Source organism: Bombus impatiens, unplaced genomic scaffold (genome assembly GCF_000188095.3).
Source record: "Bombus impatiens unplaced genomic scaffold, BIMP_2.2 scf_3279, whole genome shotgun sequence".
Taxonomy (NCBI): Eukaryota; Metazoa; Arthropoda; class Insecta; order Hymenoptera; family Apidae; genus Bombus; species Bombus impatiens.
Genome location: NT_179698.1, coordinates 17,767 through 34,748, shown reverse-complemented (window position 1 = coordinate 34,748; position 16,982 = coordinate 17,767). Strand labels below are relative to the sequence as shown.

At 32.6% G+C, this 16,982-nt stretch overlaps 1 protein-coding gene across 1 annotated transcript; it reads left to right on the top strand.

Moving 5' to 3' along the window:
• The first annotated feature begins 5,447 nt into the window (after window positions 1–5,447).
• Window positions 5,448–16,774, top strand: LOC100742454 (lipase member H-like). Its single transcript, XM_003494654.4, has 7 exons — window positions 5,448–8,570; window positions 10,011–10,122; window positions 12,271–12,419; window positions 13,253–13,507; window positions 14,298–14,489; window positions 15,406–15,574; window positions 15,940–16,774. Exons 1-7 carry the CDS (start codon window positions 8,513–8,515, stop codon window positions 16,052–16,054), a joined length of 1,050 nt encoding a protein of 349 aa, XP_003494702.1. The 5' UTR covers window positions 5,448–8,512; the 3' UTR covers window positions 16,055–16,774.
• Window positions 16,775–16,982: the final 208 nt, after the last annotated feature.

The window sequence follows — 16,982 nt, the reverse complement described above, 5'->3', positions numbered from 1 at the left end:
TACATAATACATATAAAATTATATTATTGTATTATTATATATACGCATATATATGTATGTATGTACATATCGTTGGGGTCAACGTGTATGGCGATCGATATAATCGAGCGTAATCGCAATAGACGAAATGCTTGCTGAAACGCAGATGTTGAAAGAAAAATGTGTTTTGAAAATCGCTAGAGATCTAAAGGCGAGCTGTGGAAAAATTTATTTTTTAGACGTTTCGCGGTGTCGACAATAATATCTTGTAATCTCATGCACTTGTTATGAAAACGCAACAAACTTAATAGTGTTTCTATGCAATTTGTTATATAAACGTTTTTTAAGGATTCCGGTTAACTCTTCGTTTATCTTTATGTAAGACAATAATTAAAAGATATGCTAAGACAATAAAAATGATTTTTCTACGAAATTTTAAAAGTAAAGACCAATAATTATATTAAATAACAATGAAGGTATTTACCAATAATTTTTTACATGATTTATCAAGCCATATTTTATTAGAATCTTTAAAGCAATTATACTATAATAAAATAAATTTAGTAACATTTCTTGCCTGCTAAATAAAATTATATTGACAATAATTATATTATATAACAATGCAAGTATTCGCCTATAATTTACGAAATAATTTATTCGGCTATATTCTATTAGAATCGTTAAGAGAATTACATTACGATAAAATAAATTTAGTAAATTCGTAATAAAATTTCCTGTCTGCTAAATAAAATTATATCGACAATAATTATATTATACAGCAAAGAAAGTATATTTGTCTATAATTTTCCAAATAATTTAGTAAATCGTATTTAATTACAATCGTTCAAAAAAATACCACGAAGATAGAATGAAGTTAGCAATATTTGCTGTCCTCTAAACAAAATTACATCAACAATACTTACTGATATATTTTATTAAATCATCAATTACTTACAGATTTTGACGTTACGGCTTACGCAAAACGAAGGGTTAACGATCGTTGCATAAACTTCTTTCATCGATTCGCGTTTTACCATACAGATATACATGCTTTCGATTGATTTACCCAATGGTAGATGAACATCTTTCGAAACGCTAACTTACGAAAATTTCTTGTACGGGGCGGCTCTTTAGGGCCGTCATTGAAGCTTCCTCAAGCGATTTCGTATGTACGTTATGTTAGAACCGATGCGCTGCTGTAATAGTTTCTGCTGGGCGTAATGTTAGCGACAGTAACGACAGATAATAGCAGAGTCACGATTTACTTGTTCGGGAATAATCAGTATAATTGCAAAAATGATGCAGATAATAATGGGAAACGTATTTTTGAGTTGACGTTTCCGCGGTATCGTCTTCGGTCCGTGGTTTTTCCATTCGGTGAAAAGCCGGAAATTGAAACAACACGCGTTCCAACGAATTGCTGTTGCACGCGATGTTCGTGATTCGCCAATATGTTTGTCACTGGAACGTTGCGCCGAGCGGAACGATCCGTTGTTACGTTAACAGAAGAAAGTCGCGCGTCCGGTTAGCATGGAAAAGGATGAAAGTATCGTTTTCCGCTTAACATTTTCGCAGCAAACAAGCTTGTTAGTTTGGTTTATGAATAATATCTGCTTATATGCATAGATATATGGTAGGGTGGAGTCAAAGTTATCTCTTCTCTAAGAAATCAAAACGGCCAAATGACTATTTTTTGAACCAATATTTAACTATTAAGAGCACTTGGAACAGAGATTGTAAATAAAACGACAGCACGTATATATATTGAGAAATGATGTAATTTATTTTATAAAATGACATGGAACTTTATATAAAAATCGGAGAATGTTGAAATAGCGGGCTATTGAAATGTCGAAATGGCGAATAGCGAATGGATTACGCTATTGTGATAATACATGTGCGATGGAGACTATGCGGAAAACAGAAGTAATAGAGGATATGAAAGACCAAGATAGTCGCAACTGAAATAACGAGACTGTTAAAATATAGAGAAATTGGAACAATGAAATTTAATATACGTAGTTTATTGAAACTACGAATTACGGAAATATGAAGATTCCGGAAACAATGTAATCGCAAAAATAAAGAAACAATTAAAGGAAATAATTATTAAAAGATATCCAAACTGAGCTGAAAGAAAGATACGAACAAAAATTTTGTTCGAATAATTATATATTATATAAACGTATATAATCATTGTGACTCTGCTCTGCCAGCAATGGCCTAGTCATATACATATAATCATCGTTTTATTTGAAAAAATCGTGGCTCGCATAATTCAGTGCTGCATCAGATATTGTATACGCTATTGTATCGAAGTAGTAACAGGCCTAACTTTTATCCATGTTATTCAATTGTCAGAATCAAAAGGTGGGGTTGAACTCGAAATATACATTAACTATAATCACTACGACGATACGTAGGATAAGTTCTAATGCTGTTCGAACAATAATACTGATATATTTATATGAATATATAGCTCCGATAATAATTTTACGACAATAAAGAGAAAAGAAAAATACGGGGTGGGCCGATCGTAGCGTACTAATGCATCGAATATGAAAGGAACCAATCGTCTCTGGATCAAATTACATTGTTAAAAGTCGAATCCCATCGGATAGAATTGCTGCACTATTTATGAAATATTATGACGGTAAAACCTTTGAATATCGCGCACGCTTTTCTCGGTGCACCCTGTATCGTTTTAAATAACAATTAGCTTTACATGTATGTGTAATCGAGAGTACCGTCTATGCGATATTAAACGAATAAGAGAAAATCGAATGTTTCACTTATCCGTGAAAACGATTATATTACGATTGACAGACAAATATGCTAAAGGTTTTCAATCAGCGAATATTCATAAATATCAGACAGACGAATGATGCATTGTCAGAGTTATATAGCTACTACGATACATTATGCAAGGATATTTGTTATCAGTGATAGATATAACGCTGTTAAGTTCAATATACATAAGTTTTTATAACATTCTTATATAGTGTTCTTTGAACACTGCTGCTGAATAACGCTAACGCATTTTTGAGTTTCTGCTGTTTGACAGGATGATTTATGAAGAGACATAAAACAGTAAGCTGCACAGTTATTATTATTTAAAATACAGATCTTTCTGATGAAAGGAAAATGTAAGGGGCGGGTAGCCATGTCTTAATAACAGCGAATGTATTAAATGATTTCGCAATGAAAGATCTTTTCATCAACATTGATGTAATTGTTAATTTTTGCACTATATTTATAGCTTCTTCAAGTGATTTTTAATACATTCGTAAATGCTTTTGGTCAGTATGTTGTAAGTTAGTATAACTGACTGTTTTATTATTCACGTTACTTATACCGTTATATTTTGCAATAATTTTAACAAATACTTAAATGTTTTCTTAACCTTTTACATTAGATCGGTTTGTAGCAATGTTGATGACGTGTAAATCGTTATTTGGTTGTCTTTTCACCGATAAAATACGGAGAAGGGAAACTATATAAATAATATCGTAGATGTTAGTAATATTTTTCTTTTCGAAATAAAACTTTTGATCTCGAAAGCTGCACTGGAAAAGAGTATTGGAATCGCTGATTAATCCAGGAAAATTTACAATTGTTTTATATGTTATCAATAGAGAATTGATTACAAGTTGCAAATTATAATTTTCACGAGAGTGAAATGACAAAAATATGTTAGGAATATATCATGAAACCGCTGGTATCACGTAGTAACATATATCATCATGTTCATTAGAAGCATTTAACATTTACTTTGTCACTCACGACGATAGAGGAATTATAAAAATAAATGATAAATTGCTGTCAAAAATTACATGTCTGTCCTCAAATGTCATAAGAATATTCATGCAAAAGTTATTCAATGTCGAGGTATTGCAGATGTAATTTTTAATCTATTGCTTCGATAGATAACTATTTTCTCTGAAAACGGTTTAAAAAAACGTGTGTAAGAGATTGAGTATGGGTGTCCGACGAGTTTGCTACGCTATTGTTTCCGGGCGCAATTGTATATGGCGTGAAGTTTAGAAAATGCTTGAAATGTACATTACCTATTCATAAACATGAAAGTATTACCTTGTGGTCTTAACGAAAAGTAAATTAAATTGTAACGTATAGTATTGAAAGAACCATATGAAATTATATGAATATAACAAAAAAATATATAAATTAAATAAATATATATATACATACATATATACAAATATACATTACATGTATATACCATGTGTAACGTGTTACATGTTCTGTACACATATAATACGTGTCGTTATATGTACATTTTTTAGGTACATAATTCAGATAGTGTCGAGCTACATCGTTCTATCGATCTTGTTTTGCGAGAAAGAGAAATTTCACTTATTAAATGTCGACAATAAATGGAGGAAGCTCGCAAATATAGTAAAGCATATATTGTAAGGGCAATAAAGTAGGTATGCTTTAAAAATATGTATGTCGATACTGTGCGAGATTTTGACGTGATATCCTCGTGCTTTTGACTTATTCGAGTAAAAGAGAGGCTCTGAAAATATTGCTATATTATTAATATTTATTAATTCACGCTGTACGTTGAGAATATTAGCGTTGAAAGTTTCTAATGTTTTAAGGTATGAAAATGTTTTAGACTTAAAACGGGTGAAAGATAAAATTTGTTAAATTAAAGTCTTCTTTCTTAAATTTTTGTTAAATATAGTTTGTATTAATATAGTCAGAATTATTATATTATTTAGAATGTCAGAATTGTGTATTATAATTGTTACATGTATTACCAAGAAGATTATTGTTTCCAGCGAGCACGAGCGTTTCACGAAGAAATACTTGAGTTTCAATCGTACTAAGCTTCTTGTGGCTTTACGTATGAATGTAGGTTTACTAATAATTCCTTGTTATTATGTTTTATGTCTGTAAAATGTCTAAATTAAATCCTTTCTGTGTGTATGTGATCTGCCGAGAAAATTGTTTTATGTTACGTGAAATAATTTATCGCTCTATAAATTATATAGAATAGAAGCGTATGTATCGTATTATCCAAATGATGGCAAATGAAAGCAATTGTTTGTGTTCTCTAGTCAAAATAATGCTTGGAAAAAATGAGCTTGTTCTACCTATTGTTAGAATATTCTTTGTATTCATTTCGAGTCCACATACATTTCTGTCATAATCATCGATACTGTTAAACTAAACCTTGAAAGTAAAATTATTACGAAGGATATCTTCTCGTTTATAAATGTTGTGAATTAAAATTTAATGTACTTGGTAAAAAATTCATTATAAATTTAGTTAGTGTTTTGAAGTCTATTTAGAAGTAATTATATTATCAAATTGTTAATTATATAAATTCTGTCTATTATTACGTTAAGAATTTTAAATTATCATTAGACTGCGGATTTTTATGTATTTATGGGAAATTTAAAGATAGTGAAATGCATAGAATGTACATAATATGCAAAGATATATAAAATCTTCAAGGTACGAAATTCATTATAATATTTAGCGGATAAAACTGACCTCCGTCTAGGTTCCATTTTTTAAAATTATATTCATAAAGATGTGAATTTGCATAAACATCCCCAGTCTAATAATCATTATCGTCTTAAACATGAAAAATAATATTCTTAAATAAAAAGTCGAAAGTAACTTTTTCAACTCGTTTGAGTTAACTGGAAATACTTTTTTGAAAACGAACTAATCCTTTAAGTAACGAAATATTTTATGCAACAAAGTATGATTAACCAGTTTGTTTGTTAAGAAGTATAAAATATTTAGCGAGTCATTAATGAAAAATTTCAGCAATGGTTCAATTATCCATCTGAATGTTAGTTCAAACATTTCTAATTCTCGCGGACCCGTAACCGGTGTGGGTGCGTGTGTGCGTCCCTAGTTTCCCCTGTATATGCGCGTGCGTGTGTACATATATATACTTATATATACGTATATATACATTATACATTATTATTATTATATAAATTTCGATCGATCCTAGTGTATCGAACTGACAATATTAAAATTGATCGGACTTATGGTTTAACCGACAATAACATATTTGTTAAGGGCATTCGAGAAGTAGTGTTACGCGTGAGTCAAAAGAATTTGCTCTTCCGTGCTGTGCATCAAAGTACACGAGATCTTAGTGTTAACGATCTATTCACATGCTCGATCACACGATTCACGTTCCCGTGCTCCAGTGTATCTCCGATTAACGCATTATCAACGAGAGGTATTATGTTCATCATCGATCCAGGTCTCTTAAACAGTGACGATAAGACTGATTTAAGACGTGACATTAAAATCAGTGAATTTCACTGTGAAATTTCGCATACCTGCTTGATCTTTCTTTGTAGATTACATCGTTAAAGCTGAGCGGTTGAAAGAAGTTGGTAGAAGAAGTTTCACGAGCTCGAATTTCTTGAACTATTATTATTTACAATTTTACAATTGTAAGTAGACAGAGTATGTGAGACATTTGAAATGCTTATGGGTTCCATTAAAATTTTGTTATCACGATCTATCGTTAATCGTGAACTTTCCATTGTTACCTATTTGGCAATGTTTGAAATAGAATTATTCAAATAAAGCAATATCTGTAGTAATATGCATTATAGAAGTAGATTGGTACGTTGTAACGATCATTTTTTACAAAACTCTTCTCAAATCTTCTGAAACGTTGTCACTATGCGTCGAACAGGATTTTATGCGAACTTCGAATTGATAACGCGACAAATTGTTCGTTGATAATGCGTTAGAACGTCGTCACCTGATATCAGTTTGAATATCTTAAAGTTGGAAGATACGTAGACATCGATTTGTCGCGTGTATTATTGTCACGGCTGAAGAGTTGAAGGCCATTATTCGCGATCATGGCATGCCCTGGTATTTAACTATAATCGCGATTTTCCCTGTGAAACGTTCTCTCTTCTGTGTCCATTGACGTTAAATCTCTCAGAGGTAATCACTAATTCGCACTCTCTTATAGCGGTTTCATAATTAACACAGATGACATGAAACGATAATCATAATAACCCCGTGGTGGGCAATTTAAAGAAAATCTATTTTGACTGTTCAAATAAACGAAATAGCGGGCCTGTTCTATTATAATACACGTAGCTGCAAGTTAGGACGAGAACAAAAAGCAAACAAAAATGAGTCATTGTTACACACGCCGGTAAGTCTGGTTTGTTAATAATTATTACAACAATAATTATGTAAAATATGTATGTATACTGTAATTTTGAGTGTATTATGTAATTAAAAAAAAGATAAGAAATACTGATTATTGACAATAAATTGTAAGCCGATGTTTTCAAATACTCATAATTTTCTTTCAGACGGCTAAAAGTGACAAAGCCAACATTTTGACATTTGCGTAGTATTTTCTAAAGAAATCATTAATTATCAGAAGTGTCTAGTTTTATTTTATGAAAATCAAATACATATGATTATTATTTTGTCACATACGAATATACATGTAGTTTTATTTTACAATTATATTTATTTGATAAAATTCCTAGTCCAAAAGCTAGTGATATAAATACACACGCCTTTGAGCACAAGAAACAACCTCATTTGAAGTGAAAGTTCAGTGTTAGACAAACATGATTCACCTGGTATGTTTAACTGCTACTTGCCGAATCGGAAATAAACAGGTATCTTCTGGCTGGATTTTGTTGGTACCATAAGGTAAGTCAATTAGTATTAATAAACAAGCTTAGCACGACTGCTTCTACTCAACCACCATCTATAAACCATTCACAAAATGGTAAATTAAGATTGTTTACTTACGTCATCGTGCACATGAATTGTGTTGGTGTCATAAAGTACGGAACGATTAACTTTATCCAAAAGGCTGGATGTGACTCCCCTAACTCTGCTACCATTCCCTGACCACTTCTGGTCATTCACAAAACAGTTAATTATTAATTTAATTAATTGCATTACTATAATTGAATTATAATTAAATTATTAAGTTATAATTAATTAATAGGAACACAAGACTGTACCAGGGCTCAAAGATTTTGAGACGGAATTTCTTGGGAATCAGTGGGAATTTTTGGCCCAAAATTGAGGATTTATACTAAGCGAGTATACTGCGCAAGGGGATGGCACGCGAAATCTGTCCGCGAATAATGGCTTAATTGCACGCGAATGAACGAACTCACTGCAATTGGCCGTGGTATGTATATGCTTTACCGGAAATACGAGGCTCGCGACGAACATCCGCCGAAGATACAACACCCTGGGCGGTACTAAATCTATCGAAGCATCAATATTCTACCTAACAACGTGCACATTTCGCGATGCATCGTGCATACGTGCACTGGCGTGCGTAAAATCGCAGAGAGAAGCTATTGAACGCGTGAAGCAGCTGGCGACTTTCTAAAGTCCCCCCCGGGGATCCTCTGTATCCCTACGGTGACTTTGCATGTTGCAATCGGCCGAGAGAAGCGGCGGGAAGCACTTTTACTGATTTTTCACCACCGCGTGTCTGAATGTTATATCACAAACCACGCGAGCGCGGGAGATGGCGGTCAGTGTCTTGAGATATCTCATGTTCGTCCTCTTTGCTGCGTTGCAGTATCGTAAGTAGTTTGTCGATGCTCGATTATCGACTGCCGGTCCCTTTTTCACGCTCAAAATCCAAATCAAGAATCGAAGCAAACGCGGTTTCGCGCAAACCACGAGAAAATATAACAGTTGATTCAACTTGATCTTGGAACTTTGGAAGTTGCGAGTTGGAAATTGTCGCGTTGGTGTTCGAATGGTGTTGGAGGGACGACTTGTGACTCGTCCGTCGTCTGAGAGAAACTATATCCTGCTTTGATATTTAGTGCGTGATTTCTAAAGTGTACTCGAGTAAAATTTGGTGGCATTAAGGAAATGGGGTCTGATGTTGGCAGTGTTTTGGCGTGGTAATGGGCTTGTAGAGGTAGATTCCGAATAGGACAGAGTAATTTTATGAAATAATTGGAAATTAAGAAAATATGTATGTTGCCAGTCACAGGTACTAGGATATCTATTTGTTACGTCTCTTGAAGAATTGTAGCAAATTCAGTGTTTTTTCATTTTCATTTAGTGTTTTACATTTTATGACATAGGTGTACGATGTGATTTATAATAAAATAATTAGAGAAGCTATGAACCGCATTCGATTCGTATTATATATCAGTATAAGGCAGTGCATATTGATGAATAATTAATTGATTTAATATTACGATTGTTAGACGACTTCTGACAGAAACAATTTTTGACGAAAATATTTGTTGCCCAGAAAAATATCTTATTACATGTTTCATTGTAAAAAGTTCAAAGAAATATGACGTTTAAACGTAATGTGAATAATTAACAATATAGTTACTTATTAATATAGTACATTCTAAATTTCCACGTTAAAATGTTAAGTAAGAAGTGAAACTGTTTGTATGATGAAATTTGTGAATAATTAACAAACCAAAGATAAATGACTAAAAAATGAAGAATCAAGTAATTCATACCAAATCTCCTCGTAAATTAAATCATCTTCCAAACAGAAATATTAAACATAGTGCCTACAAATTGATTGCTTTTGATTTTGTCAAGAATCGTCAATAATCACTAAAGCTATCGCTATAAAAAATTTTGCAATACTCGATTATTTAAATGCTAACGAATAGATCAGAAATTAAAGGTCGTTTTTTTACAACCTTAGAGAGAATCATGTCAATGCTATTTTACTCGTTATCGTTAATTGGATGCTTATCTACATTCTCATACTATTGCCGCAAGAATACATTTAACGAAAGAAGAGCAACAAAAAATTAATAAAAGCGATACAGCGAAACAATCGACCTTTACCTGTTTCTTTGGTTTCTTAGAACGGTCGAATGGTTTTTTATACAAAAGCTATATTTATAAATGATTGATCTTGGACAATCGGCAGTTAACCAGCCGTAAAAAAATGATTTATGTGAAATCGGGATCGAGGAAATTAAATAGGTATAATCGGTATGCAGATCGGTAATATACGTCGATTTCGTTCTTAGATTATGTGAGTGCGGAGACAAAAACGTTCAAGGATCTGTTTAACAGTACATCCTGTGCGAAACCACCCTTTGAATGCCCACATCCACAGATCGAATTTTATTTGTATACAAGGTAAGGTTGTTTTAAATTAATTTAATTAAATTATGTAAACGAAAATAACGATAAATTATTTTACTCTAACTTATATATATATAATATTAATAAATTATGTAAATTGAGTTATATATACACATTACATATACATTATATATACACATCAATTATGTACATTATTTGAATTTCCTTTTGTGTAGTATATTTTATTGTTCATCATATTTTATACATTTTTCGATTTAATAATGAGAAGTTCTGCGAACATTCAGTTTCTTGTGAATTTGTCAAGCTTACTAAATAATTATAAGGGAAACATAAAAAGGTATACCTTATAAAAAGTACTTCAAGATGATTATGTGAAAAACTGTAAAGGAAGAATAGTTGTCTTAAATGAAATAAATAGAAATGTGTTAAATAAATTATTTCCTATTTGAAGCGTTATTATAAGTTTTATTATAATAAACGACTTAAATATGTTTTTATTTAGCAAATGTTTTCTTACATAAACTAATATCATACTTTACTTTAAAATCCCTACAATTAGCGATATAAGAAATGTTACTCCTTTTAATTCGTTAAAATAAATCATTCGTCAAACTGTCGTAATTCCTTAACATTAACTAAATGATAATAACAATGATGGATAACACGAGTGAAACCATTCAATTTCAGCTATTTAACGATTGAAACCATAATCTAAAACCATACTCTAAAACCATACTCTAAAACTATACTCTAAAACTGTAATACCTAAAATCGTACAGAATTTACTTCTCGAAAGTCAATGTACCAAACGATCTGTTGAAATTATTTGTTAAAAATAACGCTTCTCTGTAACATCCTGTATAACTATCGTCATACCATATTATTTGTCTTGGCTATACGAATAATAAGCCGAGCGCTTCAGGAAACTCTAGATGAAGAAATTGTAACTTTCTATTATCACCGGTTTTATTTTGTATCGCGTTTTCCGCTACCGTCTCGGAATTCGATCTCGTTTCAACGAGATGACGAAAAAATTACGCTTTGCGACACTAGCCGTTCTAACTTTCGGTGAAATTTCCCATTTACTTTTGCGTCAGCTGAACGCTTCGCGGTTCCTCAACTTACTTTCGTTCGACGTTCGAGAATGTTCACCTCGAACCTGAATGTTGGCCGTAAGGAAGAACGTGGACATTCGACTCTCGATTTCAAGATCACGATCAGTCCGTCTCGCGCTGAAAGTGTGGCCTCGTTTCAAAGTTCACCTTTCTCCGGTAACTAACAGTGTCTTGGCACGTTCTAAGTGCTTTTACTCATTCACATTTTCCTCTTTTGTCGCGTCGATTAAATCGTTCTTTTCTGTACCACGCTATCTTGTTTAAAAGCGAAAATCGAATACTTATGTCGATTCGTTACGGCGTATATTTTAAAAATTAAGATTATTCACTTTCCTTCGTATTGGTTTCTAAGCGACGTATCAGATTTGCTTCGTTTCTAGAAACGATATTTATTACGAATTTGAGAGATTATAGTATCAGATTGTACATTTTTCTACATTTATGAGAAATTTGAAGATGCAAACATAGACGGAATGAACATAAAATGATAATATATAGGAAATATCTAAAGTATACTACTCGTTGTAATACTTAGGCATTTTCTTCGTTGTGTTTAGAAGAATATGAGTGCATAAATGTCCGTAATGTATTATAATTATCATGAAGGGATAACTAACGCGTTCATGAAGACGTGTCTAGTAATATACGAATATTATTAAAGTCAAAGGAATAGGATTCGATAAAAGAAATATCGTAACGCGAGTGAAACTCCATTCGAGATTATAAGGTCGTTGACATTCGCTTCGTAGATTCATATACAATGTAACATACGACTATCTAATATTTATTTAATACTTGATATTTGATGAAACTTAACAAGTAGTTATTTAAAAAAAGTATCTATATTTAGTATATGTATAATTACTAAGAATATTGCAATAATAAATATATTATAATTATGTTAAAGTCTAAGATATTATACTGTATTATATTTAGCGTTGATATATCACTTTACTTTAGAAACTGACTTTTCTCTTGTTTTATTCATTGCGCACGCATTTCTTTACTTTCTTAGGAAGATCGTTGAATAGGTGAATGTAACTTTCTTGGGACTGCCATTTTTCAGAGAAACACAAAAGAAGCCTCTACGCATTAACGTGCGAAGGTTCGAGTCACTTCAGTACTCCAAATTCAATAAGTCACATCCCACGAAAATCATTATCCACGGTTTTGGTGGAGGGAGGAATTTAATACCCAGCCCGGATCTTCGAAGAGGTAACGTTTGAAGAATATTATAACTTACTTCAATTTATTATATCGTGTCATTCTTAACATAGTTCAATTTTACTAAATCTGTCTTTTAGAGAAATTTAAGAATCGTGCGACCATGTTTTGATAGTAATGCAATTACATTTTTATTGTTTAAAAATTTTATACAATTTCCTTACATTTTAGAATAATAACGTAATAAACGATTTATTGAATACGTATTTCACATGAAAGTGACCAATTTCGGTGATGAGAGTTTCTGCGAGAGAGTGTGAAAGTTTTTATCGCATTTCTCGTCTATTCGAAAAGTTGTAAAATTTTACTTGCTACGAGAAAAATAGCGACTCACGTCATATGTCAGTAACTTTCATACTCTGATCGATCCACTATTTAAAACATCGTAAATGTTGCAATTGGTTTTGTCTAACTCTTCTGTGATGATAAAAAAAGAAATTTGATGGAAAATTACCTTTGTTATGAAGCATTGTTCGATTCATTCGATATTGTAAAAGTAATAATTTATGTTTGATAATAACACAATCATAAACGAGAACAAAAAGTACGGAAAATTTCAGTGATCTTTATAATCGAATCCAGAAAAATTATAAGCTATATCGCTTCGAATAGACGTATATGTATATCTATATAACATAAAAAAATAACATTTATACGATAATGGAAAATAAAAATTTTTCAGTAACTGTATATCGTTTCAAAGAAATAAAAACCAATCGCCTGTTAGCTCGCAGTTTTTGGTCGATGAAGATTAAAAGATTCGAACAAGTAGCGTGGGCTACGCAGTGCGCGATGGTCTCGATGTATGAAACTTTCGATTTCAGCGTATTTCACGCGAGGCGATTACAATATTATAATCGTCGATTACGGTTCGTTGGTGCGCGAGCCTTGCCTGTCGCAAATACAATGGGGTCCAGATTTCTGTTCACGATGTATTGCTCAATTGGTAAGGTACTTGAGGGATCATCCTCGTGGAACGAGGGTGGAGAATATACACGTGCTCGGATACAGCGTGGGTGCGCATATAGCTGGTCTGATTGCGAATTATTTGCCCGATGACAAGCTTGGAAGGATTACAGGTAATGTGTGTAATTTTATTATTTAATCGCATCTCTTGCGATTTCGCTCTCATTAACGATCAGATTAACGAAATTCTGTTAGAACCTTAATACAATAACGTATGCTAAGGTAAACTCTAATAATAAGACAAATTTGGTCCTGTACATATCGTAGATTTTTATTTGCCATAGCACCAGTTTGTTCTAGTATAAATTATATATTGAAAGATATATATTTTTTGAGATGATTCAATCCAGGCATAGAGTTTGGCGTTGAACCTACCACTCGATTTAAATAGGAAAAATTGAATGTAACGTGAAAGATACAAGTGAATTTATTTCATCTTTTCATACTGTATCCATATCTAAATTAATTAGCTTTTCCATTGTGCTTTGCTAAGTCAGAACTAAAATTATGTAAAAAGGTAATCAAGATAAATTTAATTTAATTTTTAACAAATGAATCTTAAACGATATAAATACACGGATACAGTATGTAATTTCTAATTTAATTTAATTTATATGTACTCACACGAATCTTCTTCATTGTCTAGATATTTAAAATCACAGCTTATGAATATCCTGCTGTCTTTTTTCACATCCCCTTGTTTTTTAAACACCCTCTACATCCATGGATATCCCACAAACTAATCTTATTCTGGATTAATCGACATTTTTTCTCTCTCCTTAAGTAGCTAAATTATTTACGACGACCTTCCAAAAACAGTATGGTAGGTTGGCCTACCACGAAAATGAAAAATCGCTCTCTAACGCGAATGAATTTCCACGTTGGTTCTTTTTTCTCGATTAGGACTCGATCCAACGATATTTTTCTACATGAATGGGAACCGATCGATGGATTTAGACGAAACGGACGCGCATTTCGTCGATGTGATCCACACTGGTGCCGGGATTTTGGGTCAATGGGGACCGACCGGGCACGCAGATTTCTATGTGAACGGAGGTTCCAGCCAGCCCGGATGCGCGACAACTTCCTTGCTCCGTAAGTAATATGACCCATTTTCACTTATCTCAACAGGCAAGAGAGATTCAGACCTTTTGAGAATTGCGTGTATTGTGTTAGCTGTTGGCTGTTATTTGTTAAATAGCAAAGTGATCGGTTGCGTGTTGTTTATGAAGCATTCAAAGAGGCATTAAAGAAAGTAAATTGAGGAGAAACGATCGTGTTGGCGTTAAACCAGAAACGAATGACAGCTTCGCCCAGTTTCAGTTCTCTCGAAAGTATATAATTTGACTTTTTATAAAACGAGTTGTTATTACGAACTTTCTTAATGGAAGGAATTTTGTTGAACGTTGTGACAACTGTGGAAGATATTAGAAATTAAAAGAATATTAAGATTTTGTTTCTTTAGTCTAAGTTTAGTCAGGAATTAAATTGAATTGTCCAAGTTGCTCCATTTATCCGTATTAGATATTTTTGTGTAAAAGGAACAATAATTCTCTCTCCAACGTTCGCTGATGGTTAGAAGAAAGCGTGTTAGTTAAATAGGAATTGTGGAAATTGAAGTTTTGACAAACAGTGAATTTCGAAGTATTCTTTTTAAAGGCACGAACCTTTTAGAATATAGAAATACGTATAATTAAAAGGATCTATATCTTGTACATTTTATAATTTAAAGCTTTATTTATTAAGAAGTTCGATGAAACCGTAAGTGTGGTAATTCATTTCTCTTATCGTCAATTTATAATCTTTTCTTTGTCTCGAAATTTTAATTTTAAATTGAGTTTCATTAAATGCTATGGATTGGAATACGGAATGGAGAAGGAGATTATTATCCTTTGAACTCGTGAAAATACGTAATTATGACTCCCCATAGAGTGATCTTATCATTAGAGAAAACGTTCTACGGGACGGATGGTCGACTGTGAATGAAATCAGTGAAATGTTTCGTCCGCAGAGACGTTGTCGTGCGACCACACAAAAGTGACGCCTTATTACATAGAATCAATCACGACGAAAGTAGGATTCTGGGCAGCGCCATGTGGAAATCTCTTTTCCTACCTGATCGGCTGGTGCAATCCGAAACTCGAAGAGCACATACTCATGGGAGAAGACGCCCCACATACGTAAGTATTTTTAATTCTTCCAACTTACTAAATGAAGCAACTAAAACAAAAATGATTAATCTTCAAAGAGTTATAGAAGTTGTACCCGCTTTTAACTGCGCTTTTGCAAAATTGCCAATAGCTTATTAATAATACGATAATAATAGTAATTCGTAACATGTAAAATTGGAAAAACTGTTTGCACAACAGAAGATTACAGCCCGCAATTTATACAAAATTATTGAATAAATGGCCATAGGCTTTTAAAATATTTTTGAACCATGTACGATAAATATAAATATTCAAGAAAGAATAGAATAATTCCAAGAAAGATTAAAGAAAGAGTAAAATACTGAAAAAAAGAACGTTAATTTGAAATGTTACAGAGCACGAGGCATCTACTATCTGTCAACAAACGCACACAAACCATACGCCCGAGGCCTTCCCGTAAAAAGCCAACGAACGACAAATCGGAAACGATCGTCCTCCCGCCAGTACTAAGCTTACTGAAGCAGTTAATCAACATAATTATAGAATAATTATAGTATACGCGGTTATTAGTTGTATGTACTGTATGCTGTGTTATGTTTGCCTCTGTTGTTTCTTTGTATATTTTTTAATTAGTTTTTACGCAATAAACTATTTTGCTACGTAACCTACCATCAACCGCCGCATACCATTGCTAGTTTGCCGATTAATGTATTTATTCCACTGGATTCTATTGTTATGGTGTTCCAAGAATTATCGCTTTTTCCGATTCTGTCAATTTTATGGAATCGTCCGGCGTTTAGTGATCGTACGATTCTCGGTTTTCGTTATTATAATATATGTAAATCTATTCTTTACCGTCACGGCTCATCGTTTTTCTATCTGTGATGAATATGAATGTAAATTATAATTAAAAACAAACAAATTATTATATTAGCGAAATAGACGAATTGAGAACCAGGCTATCCTTTCGAATGATTTTGGTGTCTAATCAGGATAAAATAAATCTTAAACTTAAAACGGAAGGAAAAGATAGTCTTGAGATGAGTTATTGAAAACAAAAATTGCTATATCTTCCTAACACATAGGCGTACGATTTTGTAAGTATCGTGGTTCCTACGCGAAACCTATGAAAATACGTGTAGTATATCGAAATGATGTTCGGGAAAAAGAGAACGATCGATCATTACGAATTTTATGTTAACAACAATATTTATTACATAATAATTACGATATATATATATTTATATATATATATAATAATAATAATAACGTCTATGGATTTACAGTACACTGTCGCGCTAAACCTTAGTTATGTATAATATGCAATGGAATGATTACAAGTTGTTAATACATCCACGTTTCAAGCTTTCGAGGCATTCAGGCATTCAGTTTGTTTTTTTCAGATTGGCTCGAATGCGGTGTAAAGGGAACCGTGTCC